This window comes from Microcaecilia unicolor, chromosome 3 (assembly GCF_901765095.1).
Source record: "Microcaecilia unicolor chromosome 3, aMicUni1.1, whole genome shotgun sequence".
NCBI lineage: Eukaryota > Metazoa > Chordata > Amphibia > Gymnophiona > Siphonopidae > Microcaecilia > Microcaecilia unicolor.
This window is the reverse complement of record NC_044033.1, coordinates 156,305,551-156,326,955: the sequence shown is the minus strand read 5'-3', so window position 1 is coordinate 156,326,955 and position 21,405 is coordinate 156,305,551. Positions and strand designations below refer to the sequence as shown.

At 42.2% G+C, this 21,405-nt stretch overlaps 1 protein-coding gene across 1 annotated transcript in view; it reads right to left on the bottom strand.

Annotated features, from left to right (window-relative positions):
* The window catches only part of MTR (5-methyltetrahydrofolate-homocysteine methyltransferase), a 345,546-nt gene that overhangs the window by 57,465 nt on the left and 266,676 nt on the right, over positions 1 to 21,405 (bottom strand). Inside the window, 2 exon segments of the mRNA XM_030196515.1 lie at positions 13,128 to 13,135; positions 17,916 to 17,983. Coding sequence (XP_030052375.1) covers positions 13,128 to 13,135; positions 17,916 to 17,983 — 76 coding nt within the window.

The window sequence follows — 21,405 nt, the reverse complement described above, 5'->3', positions numbered from 1 at the left end:
ACTGGGTCAGACCAATGGTCCATCTACCCTGTTTTCCAAACAGTGGCCAATCCAGGTCACAAATACCTGGCAGAAACCCAAATCGTGGCAACACTCCATACTATAAATCCCAGGGCAAGCAGTTGCTTCCCATGTCTGTTTCAATAGCAGACTATGGACTTTTCCTCCACGAATTTGTCCAAACCTTTTTTTAAACCCAGATACACTAACCGCTGTTATCACGTCCTCTGGCAAAGAGTTCCAGAGCTTAACTATTGTTGAGTGAAAAATATTTCCTCCTATTTGTTTTAAAAGTATTTCCATGTAACTTCCTCGAGTGTCCCCTAGTCTTTGAACTTTTGGAACGAGTAAAAAATCGATTTACTTCTACTCGTTCTACATCACTTAGGTAGAGTTATGTAAATTTCTTGTAAAAGTCTGTATCTCTACTTGAGATCAGTTGTGTAGCCAGAAGGCATTTTTGGGTGGACCACTGGGTAAGCTGGGTGGACATGCATTTCCTCTTCCTTCCCCCTAGGACTTTAAAAATTAAATACCTTAGCTAGTGAAGATCCCCCCCTCCCCCCAGCTTAAGATATCCACAACCCATCAGCTCTTGTAAAATGCAGAAGTCAAAGGCAGTGCTCTGAGCTACTGAGAGCAGCACCCCAGGCATGCTCAGTTCTCATGAATGAACTGAACAGGAATGAGAATATTCTCATGATGCCAGTGTCAGTGGTTTGGAGCAGCACCACTGACTGCCATGGTTTTTTGATTGGGGGGGGGGGGGGGGGGTTGTTGGGCTGTAGATGTCTTCAGTTTGTGGGGTTTGGAGATCCCTACCAGCTACATGAATCGTATGCCTAGATTTGCTAACTTTTTGAAAATTTAAACTTGACACCTGCCACTTCTCTGCTCCTTGCCGCACCCCGTTCTGCTCCCAACAGTGAGGACAGTAATACAGGACTGAGTGCCTGCAGGCCACATTGAGGGCTGGGTATCTGCCCTCCAAGGGCAAAACGCATTAACTCCTCATTACGTGAGATGGAATTCATGCATTTTACCTTTGAAGGGTAGATATTCTTCCTTCATACAGTATTAAATCCATACATACTGCATTCATAGAAGCACTTGGCATCTCCTCCAACATTTGGTGTACAACAGAGCTAAGACATTTCCCCATAAAATATGCTATACACAAAATATTTGTTTCTAACACAATCCCTATAATAGCAACATAAACTCTGTCAGTACCAGTCATATTGTAAAGTAATACAAAACTATACAAAATTCACTCAGGACCTAGAGCAAATCTACCACTTTGCCATAACTTTTAAAACTCACATAACAAGGACCTAATCTAGGGGAAGGGGAGGGAGAGGTAGTTGCAACCAGGGCAATTACTCTGGGTCCCCAGGTCAGACAGGGCCTCAAGTCTGCCTGAAGCTGAAGAAGGCACAGCTCCCAGAGTTTAATGTTCAAGCTCAAACTTAACAAGGAAAAAATGCACTGCCTGATACACACATCAACACACAACACCGATCACTTCCCAATCATCAATGCCATGGGCACATCTCTCCCAATATCTGACAATCTAAAACAGGGGCATAGTCAGACCTGGGCTGGAGGGAGAGGATCCAGAGCCCAAGATGGGGGGCTGTCTATGGTGACTCCTAGGATTTTTAGATCAGGGGCGTAGGTAGGTGGGGCCACGGTGGCATAGGCCCCCCACAGATTTAGCCCTGGCCCCCACTACTTTCGAACCCCCGCCGCCGGCCCGACCCTCTCCCGCCACTTTCGCCCCCCCCTCCCGCCACCAATCCTCCCCCGTCACCGCCAGGTACCTTTGCTGACGGGGATCCCCAACCCCCGCCAGCTGAAGTCTTCTTCAGCGCCGGTCTCCAGCGCGTTCGCTGATCTGTTTCTGTGAGTCCTGATGTCCTGCATGTGTGCATGCAGGACGTCAGGACTCACAGAAACAGATCACTGAACGCGCCGGAGACAGCGCTGAGAAGACCGGCTGGCGGGGGTTGGGGACCCCCACCAGCAAAGGTACCTGGCGGCGATGGTGGGGAGGGCCGGTGGTGGCAGGGGGTCAAAAGTAGCGGAGGAGGGTTGGCGGCGGGTGGGGGTCGAAAGTAGAGGGGGCCAGGGCTAAATCTGTGGGGGGGCCTATGCCACCGTGGCCCCACCTACCTACGCCCCTGATCTAAAAATCCTAGGAGTCACCATAGACAGCATCTCATTACTATGCAAATACCCTAACACAACTTGCAGTGAAACACTGCAAGTCCTGTTAGGAACAAAAAATAATGGTAAAATAACCCCAGCTTTTTACTGAGGTTATTTAAATGTCTGGTAGCATCAGGCTGGAAAGATGAAGCCCTATGATCCTTGGCCGGCACAAGCAGAGTCGCCCCAGCTTACTGTCCCCCTTCCAAAGGCCATACTGGTACCCCCTTAGCTCAAGAATCTCTAGCTGAGGCTCTGCCTATCCCCCACAAAATGCAAGCCCCCCACTCTCCCCACCACGCATATGGTGCCAAACCCCTAAAGAGGCTATCTTTGAAGTACTGGTGGTCCAAGAATTTTCAGGCATTTTACAGATAGTGCCACACTGGGCAGGTAGTAACTGGACCACTAGTGCTTCAAAACATAGCCTCTTTAAGGGTATGGCACCATAGGGGGAGTGGGGGTGTGTGTGGGTAGGCAGGGCCTTGCCGAGGGTGTGTGTGTCTTGAGCTGAGGAGAGGGGCTTTATAGCATTTGGGGGGGGAGGGCGTAGGCCGAGGAGGACCCTGCTCTGCCGGCTCGGTCCAAAATAATGCTGCTTGTGAAGTGGCTTGCAAGCAGCATTATTCTTTTAAAACAGTAATCAGCAATCTGCAGAGTTGAGAACCAGCAGGTTGCTTAATCCGGCAATAACTCAAAGTACGGTCAAGGTGCTCTTTTAACACACCTCGATAACTAGCCCCCTTAAACCACCATAATAACCTGTAATGAAATACAAAATTGTTAACCAACCAAATTACAGAGAACTCAAAAATAGTTTATTGTATGTTTATAAATATTATGTAACAAACTATCCATTTAACATTACAAAATAAAATCATTTTTGTGAGCTCAGAATTGTAACAAGTGTATAAAATAATGAGTGGAATAGATCGGGTGGATGTGAAGCGACTGTTCACGCTATCCAAAAATACTAGGACTAGAGGGCATGAGTTGAAGCTACAGTGTGTAAATTTAAAACGCATCGGAGAAAATTTTTCTTCACCCAACGTGTAATTAGACTCTGGAATTCGTTGCCGGAGAACGTGGTACGGGCGGTTAGCTTGACGGAGTTTAAAAAGGGGTTAGATAGATTCCTAAAGGACAAGTCCATAGACCGCTATTAAATGGACTTGGAAAAATTCCGCATTTTTAGGTATAACTTGTCTGGAATGTTTTTACGTTTGGGGAGCGTGCCAGGTGCCCTTGACCTGGATTGGCCACTGTCGGTGACAGGATGCTGGGCTAGATGGACCTTTGGTCTTTCCCAGTATGGCACTACTTATGTACTTATGTACTTATGGGTATCCAATTCAAGCACTGTGCATAGAAAAAATACAAATCAAAGAACATATAACCATCTTAATAGTTGGCACTTGAATATGATCACAATATAAAAAGAGTACTTGAATATGGTCACAAAATATCAAAATGGTATCCACAATCCAAATTCAAAAATCAATTCAGTCATTTCAGGACCAGTAAAGTAGTGTCATATGTGCTCCAACCCAGATAATCCATTGGATGCAGTTCAACACTTGCTTTCAAATTGTACGCTCCACTTCTTCACAAACTTTCTTGTCTCTCAATAAACTTTCATTAAGTCTCCAAAACCCTGTTAGATTTTGTCTCTCCATATCTCTCTAAAGAGATCCAAATGTGTGCATGATCATAGAGTATGAATAACCTCAAAACCATATCTCTCAATTCCCCCCACAGATTTTCTATGGCACCACGATCAATTCTACTAGTGTGTGTGTCATATAGGGTGGAATAACTAGGTACAATTTCACTGAGTTCCATGTTGAGGTGCCACACATCTAACAAGTCCAACGATTCAATCATATTCATAAGCACCTTGTGGTATGTTTTCCTATAGTCCTCCTCCCTCCCTTAGCATATGGTGCCATGTTAAAATTCCCACCTAATATAACTTCTCCCTATAAAGAGAATTCAATTACTTCTTTATTTATTAAAAAAAAAAAAAAAAAAGAACCCCCCCCCCCCCCCCCCCCCCCCACCCACCCCCCCCCCCCCCCCCCCCCCCCCCCCCCCGCCCCCCCCCACCACCCCCCCCCACCCCCCCCCCACAACCCCCCCACCCCCCCCCGAGCCGGTTGCTGTTTTGGCCATAAAGATCAACAATTAGTGAGATCACCACCCCTTGCAGCTGTTCCCTTAACCACCTAAACAGCAAACTGCAAGATCTTTATAAACTTCCTCTATAAAGAAAAGTTAAGAAAACTGCAACTCCTCTCATCTTACTCCCTCCAGAGCTGATGTGTGCCAAAACTTGATCATATTGAATAATATTAAGGTGATGTTGATCCCTCTTTTGCAAGTGAGTCACAAATTGACATGGGATACCATTCTGTTACAATGATATCCCATGTCAATTTGTGTAACTCGTTAAATATAATGCTCCTCTTACACAAATCACTAATTCCATACACATTCCAGGATCTTATGATCAGTGAATGCGTAGAGAAATCACCTAAATCCCCCCTCCAACTCCCTACTGTACAGCCCATTATAACCTCCACTCCCACTCACACGCAGAATCCTCTGTCCCCCTCCTCCCCACTCCTGCCCCTTCCCATTTAACCTCTGACCAATTAACAGATTAGCCAGGACTTTCCAGAGAGGATGTTACCCATCGCAGGAATGGTTTACCCACTACTATATCTCATAGTAACATAGTAGATGACGGCAGAAAAAGACCTGCACGGTCCATCCAGTCTACCCAACAAGATAACTCACATGTGCCACATTTTGTGTATACCTTACCTTGATTTGTACCTGTCTTTTTCAGGGCACAGACCGTATAAAAGTCTGCCCAACACTATCCCGCCCCCCCAACCACTAGCCCCGTTTCCCACCACCGGCTCTGGCACACACCATACAAGTCTGCCCAGCACTATCCCCGTCTCCCAACCACCAGTCTCACCTCCCACCACCGGCTCTGGCACAGACCCCCATACTCACCCCCATTTGGGAATCTGCTTCCAGAGGCAAGTTTGAGCCTCACCACCACAGTGCTAATGAGGTCGTGAGGTGCTTGCTTGCTTTTATTTATTTTTATAAAAGGCAGGAGAGAGCCAGAACAATTAACAGAGCTGGTGCGGACACTGCCAAGTTCACTGTCACTTTAAATCTTTGAGACAGTGCCCTAACTGCACATGCGTGGATGCCTTTCTGCCCAACCAGCAGAACAGTACTAAAGGTAAGAATAACACTCCAAAGGGAGATAGGAAGGATGTGAGAATAGATGCCTGCTGTCCTCTGAGAAAACCTACTACAGGTAAGAAACTACTTCCCCTCATGCAAAGTAGTCTATTCAGGGCAAACCCATATCCACAGTAACCAGCTTTATTAACTCCACTTCCCAAGGCTCCCTATTAACACATATGAAGTTGAACCCTAAAGCCCCCCTTTCCTTCCTCAACTCACAAAACATTTACTATATTGACTATTAGCACAACAGGTCAGAACTTCTTCCACGTTCCTGAATTTCCTCCATGAATTCCTCCTTCCAGTTTTGACTCACTGCCATGCGTGGTCTACCACTGGTCCTCATGAAGACACTGTCAGCTGGCTTCTCAGTGGGAGATTAGTGAACTCCTGTCTTCTAAAATTTTTCAAGCTTCGTGATTGAACTTTTTTTGGAGGTCCCAGAAACTGTGATCCACAAACCAAACGGAAATAACCATTTGTACTGTAGATTAGCTTGCTGCATATAGCAGGTGACGGTCATGGAAGCTCCTTCTTTTTCTAAGGATTTTCTCACCAAGTCCTGATAAACTGTTGTTTTACAGTTTTCCTATACGACTTCCTTCATCACTCTAGCTTTATGAAGCATTGCTTCTTTGGTAACAAAATCAGTAAAGCATGCAATCATATCCCATGGTGCTGAGTCCTTATGTTGTCCCAAGCTACAATGTGCATGATCAGCTTAACTGGGTTTACTATACCATTTGCAGGACTGTTATGTTTCAGGGTAGTGAACCCTTGCTACGTAGTGGAAGTCTACGATAGACTGAAGCCCAGTAGCAGAATTGTAACAGGCCCATAATAGGGTAAATATCTGGAATTGGAGAAGACTAGAGATGACTGAGCAAGCAAGCCAGGAACTCAAAGACACACAAAGCAAAGCACAGGGCTGCAGGAACCCATACTACAATGAAGTGTAGGCTAATGAAACCCACACACACAATGCAGCGAAAGACTACTGGAACCCACACATACAATGAAGAGAAAGGCTACTGGAACCCACACATACAAAGAAGCGAAAGGCTACTGGAACCCACACATACAAGAAGCAAAAGACTACTGGAACCCACACACACAATGAAGCGTAATGCTACTGAAACCCACACATACAATGAAGCGAAAGGCTGCTGGAGCACACACACACATGAAGCGAAAGGCTGCTGGAGCCTACTCACAAACAGATGCTGGAAGCGTTTACAGGAACCCACTCACACAGACAGACGCTGGAATACATCACAGTGGGAACCCACACATACAGTGAGGTCAGCTGTTCACTGGAATCTGTTGCACAGTGAGAGGTACAGAACGACAGCTGTTGGGCAGGCCAGAAGGAATGGTGTCTCAGGACCCACAGGAGCAAGAAAACAAGAAGGGAGGCAAGGTAGGATCGTGACACAGACAAGTCCATGTGCACCTTGTGAAGTATGGCTGCACAAATTTCCTGTATCACACAGACACACAATTCTTATATTGATCAAGTTGGGGGCTCTGGAAACTCAAGTTATTGCGCCAAGATCTATTTTCTAAATCTACATGGGAATCCCGAAGAACCTAATGTTCAGTTTCGTCATGCTTCAATTTCACCTGCCAATCTTTTATTTTGAGATCATGCACATCAGCGTGCTCTTCCACCCGATTCCCAGTATCTCTGAGTTCATGCTGAATTTCTCCCAATTAATTCTGCAAATCTGCTCTGACTGCTCCCATTTCAGCTTTTAGTCCTTAACCAATTTGCAACTTCACATTTTGGAGACATCATAGTCACTAACCGTGCTTTCCATCTATTCATCTTCCAAAATCGGAGGGCTCTGGCACCATCTTATTGTGATCCATCACTTCCATACTTAAACTGGAGCCTTGGCGAGCCATATATTTAAACTTTACCAAGCATTTTCGAGTCACCATAAGATAACCCACTCTCTCATCTACAGGTAGTCAGCTCATGAGGCAAATAAATGGGGAGATTCTTCAGAGAGTGTCAAAATAAATGTGGTACTTTATTTCACATCCTGAGGAAAATATTGCATTTTTTCCAAATAAGAAAAACTATTCTAAGCACCAACAAATTATTTTATTTTACTTTTTAAATGCTTTGCTATGCTATTAGGGTTTTATATCCCACAAAATCCCTAAAATACATGTTCAGAGAAGGTAATTAGACCACAAAAATAAACAATAAACATGCACAGCACTATATTCATAATATCACCACACATTCTAATCAAAGAATTTTCAAAAAAACATGTTTTCAATCTCTTCCTAAAAATATTATATGCTGGACTTTGACATACAAAGTAATAAATTACAAAACTCAGCTACATAATAATAATATGACCCTAAATGGACCCTCTTATACATATACTCTTAAGAGATGGAAAAGATAAAATCAAATGCTCAATGACAATGAGCTTCAGATTGACCACTCAACAAACAAATTAAAAAAAGACAATTATCAGGAACATCGCCACATAATGTCTTAAATACCAAACAACATAATTTGAATTTAACACGTACTTCAACTGGCAGCCAATGTAGCTCCAGCAACAAAGGGGTCACATGATCAAACCTAGATTTTCGATGTATTAATCTTCCTGCCGTATCTGAATCAAACACAACTTCCTCATAAGCAGGAAAGATCAGAATAGGGTGGTGTGGACTTCAACCAGCAACTCCAGTAGTTGAAAATAAAGCCCAGTGCTGTGTGGACTTCTATATTAGATGGCCATCCAAATCTCAAATTCACAAAGGCAGTATATAGCATATAGCTCCATATAGCGAGGGAGCATGGTTTAAGCCGTGTTTTGGCTGGATTAGGGAGGGCCCAAATACAGACGTCCAATTCTGATCACAGAAGGGGAGGAAATGTCAAGTGTCAAACGATGGATGTTGTTATTTAGCCTGGAACTTCCCAATCCAGGTTACAAAAGGAGCTCTGATTGATCAGCTGTCCACTGGAAGTATTACGACACAACATCTCCTTAATCCATTAGTGCCCAATGTTCCCATAATAAGCCATATTAACCAGTGGGTTAATCCTCAGTGGTTGCTGCTCTCCTCCCTCTTCCCTGAATGTGAAACCAACAAGAGATACCAGGCTCTGTGACAGTTTTAGTTTAGGGACATTCTTACCATCTGTGGATTAGCCTAATAGTTCGGCAGTGGACTGAGCATCCAGGGACCAGGTTCAAATCGCACTTCATCCTCTCTCTCTCTCTCTTGTTTCTTAAATTGTGAGCCCCCCCAAGGGTCAGAGAAATATCTACTGTACCCGGACTATATAAGACATTTGCAAGCATGAAGGCTTTTGAAACTGGTGTATGTTCAGGTACAGTAGGAATCTTCTGTTCTTGAAAGCCTCACAATTAAAAAACACCTAAACAAATTACAAACAGCTGAAGTTGGATTTGAACCGGGTCTCCTGATTCTCAATCCCACAGCTCTAACCATTAGGCTACCTCTCAGCTCTTCATGAACATCTTTTTGGCCATTTTATAAGATGGATGTTCCTATTCTATCACACAGACATCCATGTCCCTGTTCAGGCCTGTTCTAAATACATGTGATCTGGATGTCCATTTGTGACACACTGACTTAGACGTTGTTGAACAAAGTATGAAGATTTGTTGAATAAAAGTATGAAAAATGCGGAGTGGAAGGCTCCATGATTACAACCAGCTGTTTTAACACTAACCCTCCTGAGGCATGAAAAGGAATGTGGCAACACATTAGCCAAAGGCAGGCTCCAGAAAGTCTGTGGGCTAAAAGGTAGGGGGGTAATAGAAAGCAGATGTTCTGCACATGATTAACAGTTTGTGGTATTCAGAGACTTGCACAGGAATGTTGTATGACGAGAATTAGGTCAGAGGCCCGGTATAAAAACTAGAGGGGAACAAAGAGGTAGTAAGCATTTTGAATTTTTCTTCTGTCTGTCTAGAGCATTTTTGATTTGCCTTAAGCTTGCTGTATATTGCTTGTGTGTGTAGATGTGTTTTGAGTAGAAATGCTTCCTGACTACCCCTATTGATGGTAATCAGCTTGTACACTAAACAAATGAGTAAATTTTTTATATTAAATACGAAATTCGTCTAGCCGTCTCTTCAAGTGGCGAGCCAGCCAGGAGTAGGCCGCACACGGAAAAGAGAAGGCGAGACGAAGGACAAATTAAGTTGTTGTTAATGAAGTTTTTTACAGGATTCTGAGAGAGAGCAAGCGTTGTTTACGCCTGATTTCTGTGCTCCACTGATGTGGGATTGATCAAACTACTGACGTGGACATACAGGTGATAACTCCTGGGCTTGCTAAAAAGAGAAATAAGAAGACGCGTGAGTAAGCTTACACTGTGGCCTTATTACCGATATATTTGTTTAGCTTTGTAGTTTTCTTTTTTGTATATTTTCTTTGTTTAAGTGCATTAGTATATTTTTGTAGATTTGGCTTTATAGGAGAAATGTAATAGTCAGAATAAAATGAAAGGGAAAGGGGCAGATAAGAAAGGAAAAGCCTCCTGTAATGCTATGTATTTAGATTTAGATAGTTCAAAAAAATGCTCCCCTTTGCAGCATATCATAGAATTATTCCCATTAGAAAAAAAACAGCATTGAAAAGATACATGAGAAATGGATCAACTATGATGCAAAAGATTCTGTTTTGAGCTTGGTCTCAGGATGGGTCGTTTGATCGTCCAAAATTATATCTCTCCGAGCTACTTACACGAAAATAAAATAAAACTAGGCAGAAGAAAAGTTAGAAACGCATCTTACAATTTGGAATTTTATTTCTTTAGCAGCAGATCTGTTTCATGCTGATGTAGATAGGATACAAAAAGAGGCAGAAAGAAAATAATCCCCCGTCATATGAATCTAGCAGGGACACGTTGTGCCCCCTAAGGGCGACTGATAAAATGAAGGAATCCAAGGCAAGCGCTCTGTGCCATGCGCTGGGTATTCGGCTCTTGATGACCCCCCCAGTGATTCAGAAAGTGAAAAGGGAGGGGATAATGAGGACAGTGATGTGGGGACTAGGGAACAGAAAAAGGAGAAAAAACGGGTGAGACAGAAAGAAAAAGGAAAATCTAGTGCAGAATCAGGCACTTACCCTGATTTGAAAACCCTAATTACATCAGAACAATATGACTTGGCAACACAATTTGAAATTGAGGGACGACTGCGGATGTACTCCGAGCCTCCCATGACCATGTCAACCCCAACTCATAAGCGAACAAAAACTATGCCAACATCTTTAACCCCAGGGCCCCCCAGGCCAATTTTTCGAGGCACGCATGTGGCTGCAGAGCTTATGAGACTGAATAATACTAGATATGGTGAGGAATGGTGGGGGGCTACTAGACACTTGTTAGATGTAAAACGGCTCCCCTTGCCGTGCGATGAAAATGGTCCTAGTACACATGAGGACATTCAGGAATTATTAAAGGCTGTCCACAAAAATTGCCCGGGGTATAGGGACTGGAACATTTGTAAAGAGGGATTGGAATTCTGGGATAATGGTTCCACAAATATAAAACGTGATTGGAAGAAGAGGTGGAAGAGGAAGGTAAACAGGAGATTTGCAGCGCTCTTAGATAGTAGTGCTTTACACATGCCAGTTATGACGCGCTTAGACGCAGCTGGCAATCGAATACGTCATTACAAACCATACACCCCGTAGATGTTACAACTTTAGTTGCAAAAATTCCCAGTATAGTGAAAGGAGTCGTATGTGGTTAGATGGGATAGAACAGGCAACTGCAGGGACTCAATTGACTATTGGAGATTTTAAAGCCCTGTGTGCAAGCGTCAGGTATTAGTATTTCTCAACTGGCAGTGCAGTGTGGATATCAGCGCCTGCCATCACATACTGTGGATGGGGATGTATACGCAGGGAATAGTAAGGCTGCTCTTTTCTGCAGCTCTGCATGTGATGTATCCAACACGATTGATTTTTCAGCCATAACGGCAACATAAATGGGACCCTAAAACTGATTTTTCGGCACATTGACAAAATGTATACATTGTATAAGGCTCAAAACAGGGCAAGTGCAGATGTGGTCATAAGTAGCAGTATTTTTACACCTATTTATGTCCACACTGCCTGATAATATGCGTAAAACTTAGACGCTGTCATTGCCCTGTCCTCAAAGCCATGGCCAGAAATAAGAGAGACATTGATGCCATTTTGTTAATGTGCATCGTAAACTGATAGAGACCCCACAGAACAAGAACAGGCTAAATTAACTTCTAAGTTAATGGACTATGCAGTTAAAGGATCTGGAAAACAAGGAACCGGAAGAAACAAAAACAGGAAAACAATGGTGATGCCCTCTGCCTCACCTCCATAGGTCATTTACTATGTACAACCGGGATATAGCCGGCCGTACCCACAAGGGGACGAGGTATGGTTAGAGGCAGGGGTAGAGGTCGAGGGATGCAAGGATCAGAACTATCACCTAACAGGAGGGCACATGTACAATGTTGGGGCTGTAATCAATTTGGTCACTATGCCTCAGAATGTTATCAGAATGCAGGAATGCCCCAAGTACAAATGCAGACGCAGCAAGGATTAATGCCACAAGTAGTAGGGATACCTGCGAGTGCCCTGCAGACTGCAATACAGCAGCCAGCGACGCAATCACAGGGACCAGGAGCGGCAGTACAGAGACAGGGTACTGTAAATGCTTTTCCAACTTGGCAGAATACTCCAGACCAATGCTATTGACTGGAAGCAGACCAGTGTCAGGAAGAGGGAATGATTTTCAGATTAGACACAAGGGAACCCTTTATTACATTGACAATTGGCAAATATGGAACTCCTGTGAGATTTTTGATAGATACAGGGGCGAGTACCTCTGTATTGTGTGCAAAACCACAGGGAGTTAAACTTTCAAATCAGTATAGAACAACAGTGGGATTTACGGGGATAGATCAAAGAAAAAGGCTAACAGAACCAACTCTGGTGCGATTGGAATGCCAACCGCACGGTTCAAGGGAGGCTGTGGTACCCTTCTTAGTGGCACCTGATTGCCCAGTAAATTTGTGTGGTAGAGACTTATTGTCTCAATTAGGATTGTGTTTAGATTTTGGAAATAAAGAAATACCAAGTTTGCTCACCATGGTTCAACAGTTGAATAATGAAAATAAAGTAAGGGTTATGGAAGAATTACCGCAACATATTTGGAGTACAAGTGAGTCACCATATGGACTAGCCGTAAATGCAAAACCCCATAAGATAGAATTAATAGAAGGGGCAAAGGGGCCGAAGCAAGACCCTTACCCCATACGACCTAAATTAGTATCCAAAACCTTGGAACACATTGATAAATTATTGAAATGTGGTATTATTGAACCTTCAGTATCCCCGTACAATACCCCATTGTTTCCGGTCCCGAAAGGGGAAAACAATGTAAGGATAGTACATGATTTAAGAGAGCTAAATGAGATTACAAGAAATCAATTTCCGATTTGTGCAAATCCTGCTACACTTTTGCATACCCAGAATATATATGCATATAACACTGTTATTGACTTGTCTAATGCATTCTTTTCAATACCTCTTCATCCAGAGTCTAGGGATTTGACGTCATTTATAGTACAGAATGAGGCATACAGGTGGACTAGGATGCCTCAAGGCTTTACTGATAGTCCATCGGTATTCTCAAAACAACTAATGATGGATTTAAAGGATTTCAGGAGTCAATTGCCTGACACGGTGTCATTGTTTGTCTATGTAGATGATATTCTACTGTCTGCTGAGACTGAAGCAGAATGCCTAGATTGGACTAGAAAATTATTTTTGTTATTAGGAGAGTTAGGATATAAATGTAACAGGGAAAAATGTGTTATAGCTCAGTCTACTGTCACCTTTTTAGGACAAAATGTTTCAGCAGAACATAAGGTCATTATACCTGAAGTTATATCTATTTTAAATGAGACTCCGGTACCGCAAACAGTTACCCAGTTACGTGCTGTTTTGGGAATGTTAAATTACTGCAGACAATGGATACCAAATTATACACAAAAAGTAATGAGACTTTATAAACATTTGAAACTGCCCGCAGCCACACCAAAGAATACACTAATTGTGTTGGAAGAACAGGATAAAATAGTGCTGGCTAAGATTGTGAGGGATTTGTTATCCCCAGGACCCTTAGCAGTAATAGATATCCAATCACCTGTGCATTTGTGGGTAAAAGACATGGGAAACAGTTGGGCAGCTATGATTAATCAAAACAATGAAGTAAATGCACCAGTAGCTTTTTTGTCAGGCTCTTTTAATCATGTGGAAAAGGGAATGAAAGAAATACCAAAGTTACTGACAGCTATAGTGGCTGCAGTAGGCAAATGGAGAGCACAAATGCCTTTTGTTCCTATTGTAATACATACTAACCACACGATTAAAACGCTGTTGAGCCCTAGCCAAACAGCATTGACAGCCACTAGATTTGGAAAATATCAAGCAGTACTTTTAGGACAAGATATAAGAATAATACCATTAACTAAAGAACAGAGAAATAAGATAGATCTGCTTTTTCCTGTCGATCAAGAGGGTGAGATTGATACTATAGAAATCCCTACATTTCACTGTCTTACTTTTGAACCCTTATCTGATGGATTAATATGGTTTACAGATGGAGCTTGTGAAAGGACTGTTGCAGGCTTTGCCTGCGTGCAGGTAGATGAGAATCTAAGAAAGATAATGCAAGTACAATATAAAACCCCTCCTGACCATACTGCACAGCATGCTGAACTTTTAGCCGTTATTACGGCCTTACAACACACTGATATGATTCAAAATGTCACTATATATACTGATAGTGGTTACGTTGCAAGTTCACTACAGTATCATATATTAAAATGGCAGCGTAGGGGGATGATAACCAGTGCAGGTAAAAATCTACAACATTACACATATTGGAAATTGCTGTTTGAAATTTTGGCAAGAAGGGAACGTGAAGGTAGAAAAACTGCAGTTGTGTGGACCCCGGCCCACACTGAAAGGCCAACCTTTGAAGCACTAGGTAATGCAATGGCTGATGCAGCAGCAACGGAGGTGGTTAAGCAAAGTGAAAAGATTTTGTATAATACTAGACAGACACAGGAAGGGCCACTTACGAATGTAGATAAGATTGAAATGTGGCAGCCAGAGGGACAGGAAAGTGAAAAATGGTTGAAGAGAGGATGTATGAAATTGGGAAGTGAATGGTTTAATGCAGAAGAAGGATTACCTTGTATGCCAATGAGCCAGGCGATTAAGGTATTGGCTGGTTGGCATGCAACCATGCATTGGAATAAGGAAACAATGAGACAACAGTTTGAACAAAGGTTTTGGACCTTGAAAATTGATAACTTGATTCAACAGGTTGTGCAAAATTGCATGGTATGCAATATTAACATACCTAAACGAGGTCCTAAAATATCACCTGGGACACTTCCAATACCAGAAGGCCCAGCAAAAGAATGGTATATCGATTTCACTGATATGATTGTTCCAGTGCAGGGAAAAAGATATTTGTTAGTTTGGGTGGATGCTTTTTCAAGGTGGATAGAAGCATTTCCATGTAAAAGGGAGACAGCACATGAAGTGGTACAATGCCTGGTAACTCATATTATGCCAAGACATGGGTGTCCGTCTAGAATAATTTCTGATAACGGGACACATTTTAATAACAGTGTTTTGAAAGAAATGGAAACAATTATGGGTTTAACACACAGAAAAGTATCAGTGTATCGCCCCACCTCCAATGGTTTGGTGGAGCGCTACAATGGTATTTTAAAAACTAAATTGAGAGTATTACTGAAGGCTTTAAACAAGGAAACAGCAGGTAAACCATATACCTGGCTTGATTTGTTACCATTAGCTTTGATGGTTATAAGGGCCCAACCTAATGGGCGTACTAAATTGACCCCATTCCAAATTCAGACAGGACGTCATTTCTTCCCGATGCAGACAGCAAGTACTGATAGCACAGCTCAGTACTGGCAAAAGCTACAACCTATGTTGAACCTGACAAGTGATATGATCCGAACAAATGTAGCATCACAGGCAGGGACTACTAATGATGTTTGTGCTTTTAAAGTAGGTGATCTAGTACTGCGAAAGAACTTTACACATAAAACATGGAAAGATCCTGAGTATGTAGGGCCTTTTGCTATCACGGCCCTTACTCAGACCGCTGCCCGTCTGGAAGGTCATACTTCTTGGATACATTTAGCAGATATTCGACGAATTAATAACATTGAAATGGACAAAGAATAAACAAACATCATGTCCCTAAACATGATGGTATTGGACTGTTGTTGTTTGTTAATGGACAATGAACACATATGAGAATAGACTTGTTACAGTGGCCAAAATGTTGAATTTGACTGATTGTATCATATGTGCCCACTGATTGACATCATCCTTGTCCTTGCCAGCTATGATGAATGGGACTACAATGATAAAATTGAGTGGGCACCATGACTGTGATCCCAATAATACCTGTGTAAGAGATGATGAAAACCTTCATTGGACAAATGAGACTATTTATAAGCAAGCCTTGCTTATGGACAAGTACCCACAGACATCATGTTGGTGTCTGATTAATAGTATGACAACTAAACACATTCCCCCGATAAAGTGCACTTACATACAGAATGTTGTAACAACTGATTTAATGAATGTTATGCTTTTAATTTGTGTAATTTTTAATGCCACATCAGCTAATGAAAAGTAAGAATGAATGACAGTGTATTCCCCTGTGATGAAGCTCACTGTCCTATAAATTATATACCTCAAGAGATATAAAGTTTGTACCCTAGTACACTGATCGTTTAATGCTGTGTAACATGTGTATTAGCATGTTTGCAATGATGTGCCAGGAGCTTTTAAAATAAACAATGATAACTGAAATCAAGAATAAATAAAACTTTAATATGTCAGCCCAAAATATTGAAAAAGCGTGCAGAAACTGAATGCCCAAACAAAGGGGGAGGAAATTTAGAAGGGAGGTAAGGAAACAGACTGGAGCTAAAACAGATGTTTGAGGTCCTGGAATACCAGGCCTCAAAGGGAGAATTTGTTGAACAAAAGTATGAAAGATTTGTTGAATAAAAGTATGAAAAATGCGGAGTGGAAGGCTCCATGATTACAACAAGCTGTTTTACACTAACCCTCCTGAGGCATGAAAAGAATGTGGCAAACACATTAGCCAAAGGCAGGCTCCAGAAAGTCTGTGGGCTAAAGGTAGGGGGTAATAGAAAGCAAATGTTCTGCACATGATTAACAGTTTGTGGTATTGCAGAGACTTGCACAGGAATGTTGTATGAGAGAATTAGTCAGAGGCCCGGTATAAACTAGAGGGGAACAAAGAGGTAGTAAGCATTTGAATTTTTCTTTGTCTGTCTAGAGCATTTTTGATTTGCCTTAAGCTTGCTGTATATTGCTTGTGTGTGTAGATGTGTTTGAGTAGAAATGCTTCCTGACTACCCTATGATGGTAATCAGCTTGTACACTAAACAAATGAGTAAATTTTTTTATATTAAATAACGAAATTCGTCTAGCCGTCTCTTCAACGTCCATCTAGAGTTGCATGTCCTTTCTAAAACGCCACTCCACATTACGTGACTAGTTTGTTAAAATGTAGCTTCTTACATGCTCATCTATTTTGGAGAAACAGGCCAGATGCTTAAGACAAGATTCTATCTGCCACAGACATCACATTGAAAATAGCCAGTGCCAGTCAGGCTCCCACCCCTGTGGGCCAACACTTTACAAGGCCAGAACACTGTACCAGTGATTTCACAGTAAGAATACTGAAAGGTTAATTTTTAAAACAATACAGGAACGTAAGACCTTTGAAGTAAGAATGATGAATATTTTGACACCCAACAGACAGGACTTCATAAGAGATCTGGGTTTTTCTAGCCCATTATAAACCATTAAAGTTGCATTTCTCTATTTCTCTGTTTAAACACCCTCCTCTCACCTACCACACCCATCCTGTTAGAATACAATGAAAGCTTTGATGTACCCTTGCATACCCCCACCCTCCCACTGTCAGACTGTCAAAGTAATGCTTTGATGTTTCTCTTATATGTACTGCTACCACATTTGCTTATTTCCGATCTGACGAAGGGCAACCTTCGAAAGCTAATCAAAAAACGTATTAAGTTATGTCCAATAAAAAAGGTATCATCTTATTTTCTTTTCCATGTTTTATTTTGTTTGATTTCTATTGATAACATTTAAGAGTGGCACTAACACGGCCCACACACTCTCTATAAAACATATACTTAAATTATATTTGAGTTCCTGTACTTTGGTAGTTAAAAAAAAAAAAAAGATGAACCCACACACATATAACAACTTAAAAAAAATTGAGAGACAGAAATGACATTTTATCTGAACACCTAACCTGGTACCGGACAGACAGCCAGTCAATATGGAACCCTTTTTTCCTGGCTTGATCTAGCGTCAGATACCGCCTTTCCTATTCAGAAAAATTGCAGTGTTTATGGTTTGGAATCAATTTTATCCTGAGCTATTGCACACATAGTCCTACCTTTGTTAGAGACCCAGGGTGAGGGGTAGTGACAGTGGTAACAAAGATCTCCTTTCAGAACAGACTAAAATTAAATAACTTTAAACAGAGACTTAGATAAGGATAACAGAATGTTGGATGCAATTTTATGGGGTTGTTTTTACTCACTGTACTAGTTACTTATGCTGCTGGTTTGGTCTCCTGACATTATTTTTGTGCTATGTCTGTGGTGAAATGGGAAGTACATATACTTTTTAAAAGTCCACCCAGAACATGCCCCCTTGAAAGCTTTGTAGTTTTTAGAAAATTGCTATAGTAGCTTTTTATGGGTCTGATTTTATAATAGTATGCATATGTGAAGTCCTAAAAGGCATCTGTTTGAAACCTACTTATAAAGACTATATAAAGTGCCTTTATAAAACAGACTCCAGAACCAGCCCAGTAGAGTATAAATGCCAATGCGCACCATTACACCTGCATTGAAGTAGGTGTAAAGTATGCCTGTGATCTAGGCATATACTTGTATATTTTAGAACATGCTTGGGAACACTGCAATTCTATCCCATTCCAATCAAAATGCATTCCCAAGAACACACCTACATGCGAGGTGTATATAAGTACATGCTGTCTTGTCGCCATGTGTGCTATACATGCCCAAGTATAGCATGTATGTCACCTGATACACTAATACTCTATTTAAAAAAATTAGGTGCCCAGTTATAGAATTGCCCTGTGTGCATATAGTATACACATTCTTTTTGGCACATGCATATGGCCGGCAATATTATAAACTCACTTTCCTACATTTAAAACCAAGCTTGACACATAGAAAACCTTTATAGATTACCTCATAAATTAGTAAAATAGTACCATGGAGAAAAAAAGACACTTGTGTAACGTAAAATGCACTAAATCGCATTAACATACATTAGAAAATTGAGTTGTGTGTTTGAACAGGTATTGCTACTTTAAAAACATTTCCTCAAAAGAAGTGACATCATTGTTGTGAAAGGCGGTCTGAGAGGGTAAGCTCCTGAGCAACCCTAATAAAATATCCACCGACCTCCAAATTCACAAGCCCCAAGTGAGATTGAAAGGGCTGAAGAGAATAGTCAAACTGAGATTTGTTAATTGTCTATGAAGCATTAGATCAATCAACTTGGGAGCACTCACATTTGCACGGAACGAACCAGATTGGTATACTGGCTCCAAAATGGTGGCAACTGAGCCAAAAACCACGACACTTGAGGGACCTGGGCACAGTGAGGATTGCATGAGGGATGAAATGCTAAATTAGCCACCAGGGTGAATCAAGTTAGAGGAGTAATTTGGTAAGCTTAAAAATGAATTTGGGACCATCAAAAAGGAGATACAACTGTGGGGCCAGAGTTGCACGATAACATACTGGAAAGAGGAAACTGGATAAATGAGATGGAAAAGAGGGTGGAGGAGTGTGGTGAAGACATGAACACATTACAGTTCTTTCGAGAATGAACTGCCTCTTCATGTTCAAGTGTACAGCGCTGTGTACGTCTAGTAGCGCTATTGAAATAACAAATAGTAGTAGTAGTAGTAGTAGCATTACAGTTGAAAATAAGAGAACTAGGAAAGAGAACTGAGGATATGCAATTACAAAATAGGAGGATCTGGAGAACTGCTCCAGAAGAAATAATTTCTGATTAAGAGACATACCTGAGACAGAGAAAACAGTGGATTAAGAAGGACTGGTCTGGAGGATTTGTACATTGAGAGCAGCTGAACAGGAAGAACAACCCTCAGAGACGAAAATGGAAAGAGCACATCAAGCATTGGGTCCAAAGTTAAATAAGAAACCACAGGATATCAAAGTGCATCTCCACGAGTATGTGGATAGAGACAGGGTGCTCCGTGAAGCATGCAAATTGGGCTGAGGTCAACGGAAGAGTAATCAGATTGAAATATTTGAGGACATTTCCTCTGGCACAATTAGGCAGAGAAGAGAACATAAAGAAATAACTAAGCATCCACAAGCAGAAAATATACAGTAAAGATGGCTGTACTCAATTGGCCTGTCTACAACTACTACTACTATTACTATTCATCATTTCTAACATAGTAAATGTTGGCAGACCTGCATGGTCCATCCAGTCTGCCCAATAAGATGGCCAGAGTTGAGTGCACAGGTTCCACTTCTTCATGATCAAACACTAGTTTTCTTAATCTCTCTCTCCATCTCTCCCTGCCAATTTTGGGGCACAGATCATAGAAGCCTGGTTGGCACTGGTCCTACTTCCAACTACTGGAATTGCCACTGAAGCCCACTCTAGCCCTGATCCTGATCTGTTTACGTCATTTATGAGACCCAGACTGTAGAAGTCTGCCGGCAGGGACACTGAGGAAGAAGGAGGAGGAAGGAAACAACAAATGACAGCGGACACCATTAAAACAGCCACAATGGTCACGTGATGCTCTTTAGCTGAGTAGACGTCTCTATTCCCGGCTCCACTCCTACTACCCCCAATATTTTAAATTGCCTGCATAAAAACTCCTAGGGAGATTCCACAGTTACCCAATCGAGGAGCGTGGGGAGCATGGATCCCTTTCGCCAGATCTGAACGGCTCTTGGAGCTGTGGACGGTTGTTATGCACGCAAAGACCCCGCGCGCATCAAGAAGCCCCGCGCACAGGGACTCACGTTTTAAATGGCAGCGATGCAGGAGAGTCCCCAAGGCAGCAGGCTTGCCTGCGGAGGCCATCCAAGAGCTGTCCAAAGATTTCAACAATCCTAGAAGAAAAATTGTCTAAACTTCAGGCTTCCTTAGATCAGATTCGAGAATCAGTGGAAAGGCAGGGTGCGCGTTTGCAAGCAAGCTGTAAACCGCATCTCGTGCCAAGAGGACCGTACTGAGGCAGCAGATGTGAGGATCGCAGCACTGGAGCAGAGGTACCCGCACCTAGAACAGCAGGTCAATGACCAGGAAATAGAAGTAGAAGGAACAACCCTCATGAATTATAGGGGTTCCAGAAACAGTGAAGGAAAAAGATCTATGCAGTTAGTTTATGGCTGGTTGCCGGATCAATTGGGCCTGCAGTTCCCAGGCAGTGTGCTGCAGGTTGAAAGAGGTCATAGAGTAGGCATGTTGCGTGAGGGTGAAAAATGGCCAAGACCAGTGTTGGCCAAGATTCTTAATTACGCAGATAAGGACAAAACCTTACAAGCATTCAGAGGAAAGAAGCAGATGGAATATGAAGGCAATAAGTTTCTGCTCTTTCAGGATTACTCAGCGCTTGTTCAGACCAACGAAAGTAGATGGGGTGCCATTGTAAGCACCTTTTTGACAAGGAGTGTGCTTTGTGCTGTTGTATCCAGCTAAAGTGCGAGTTCTGCAAGA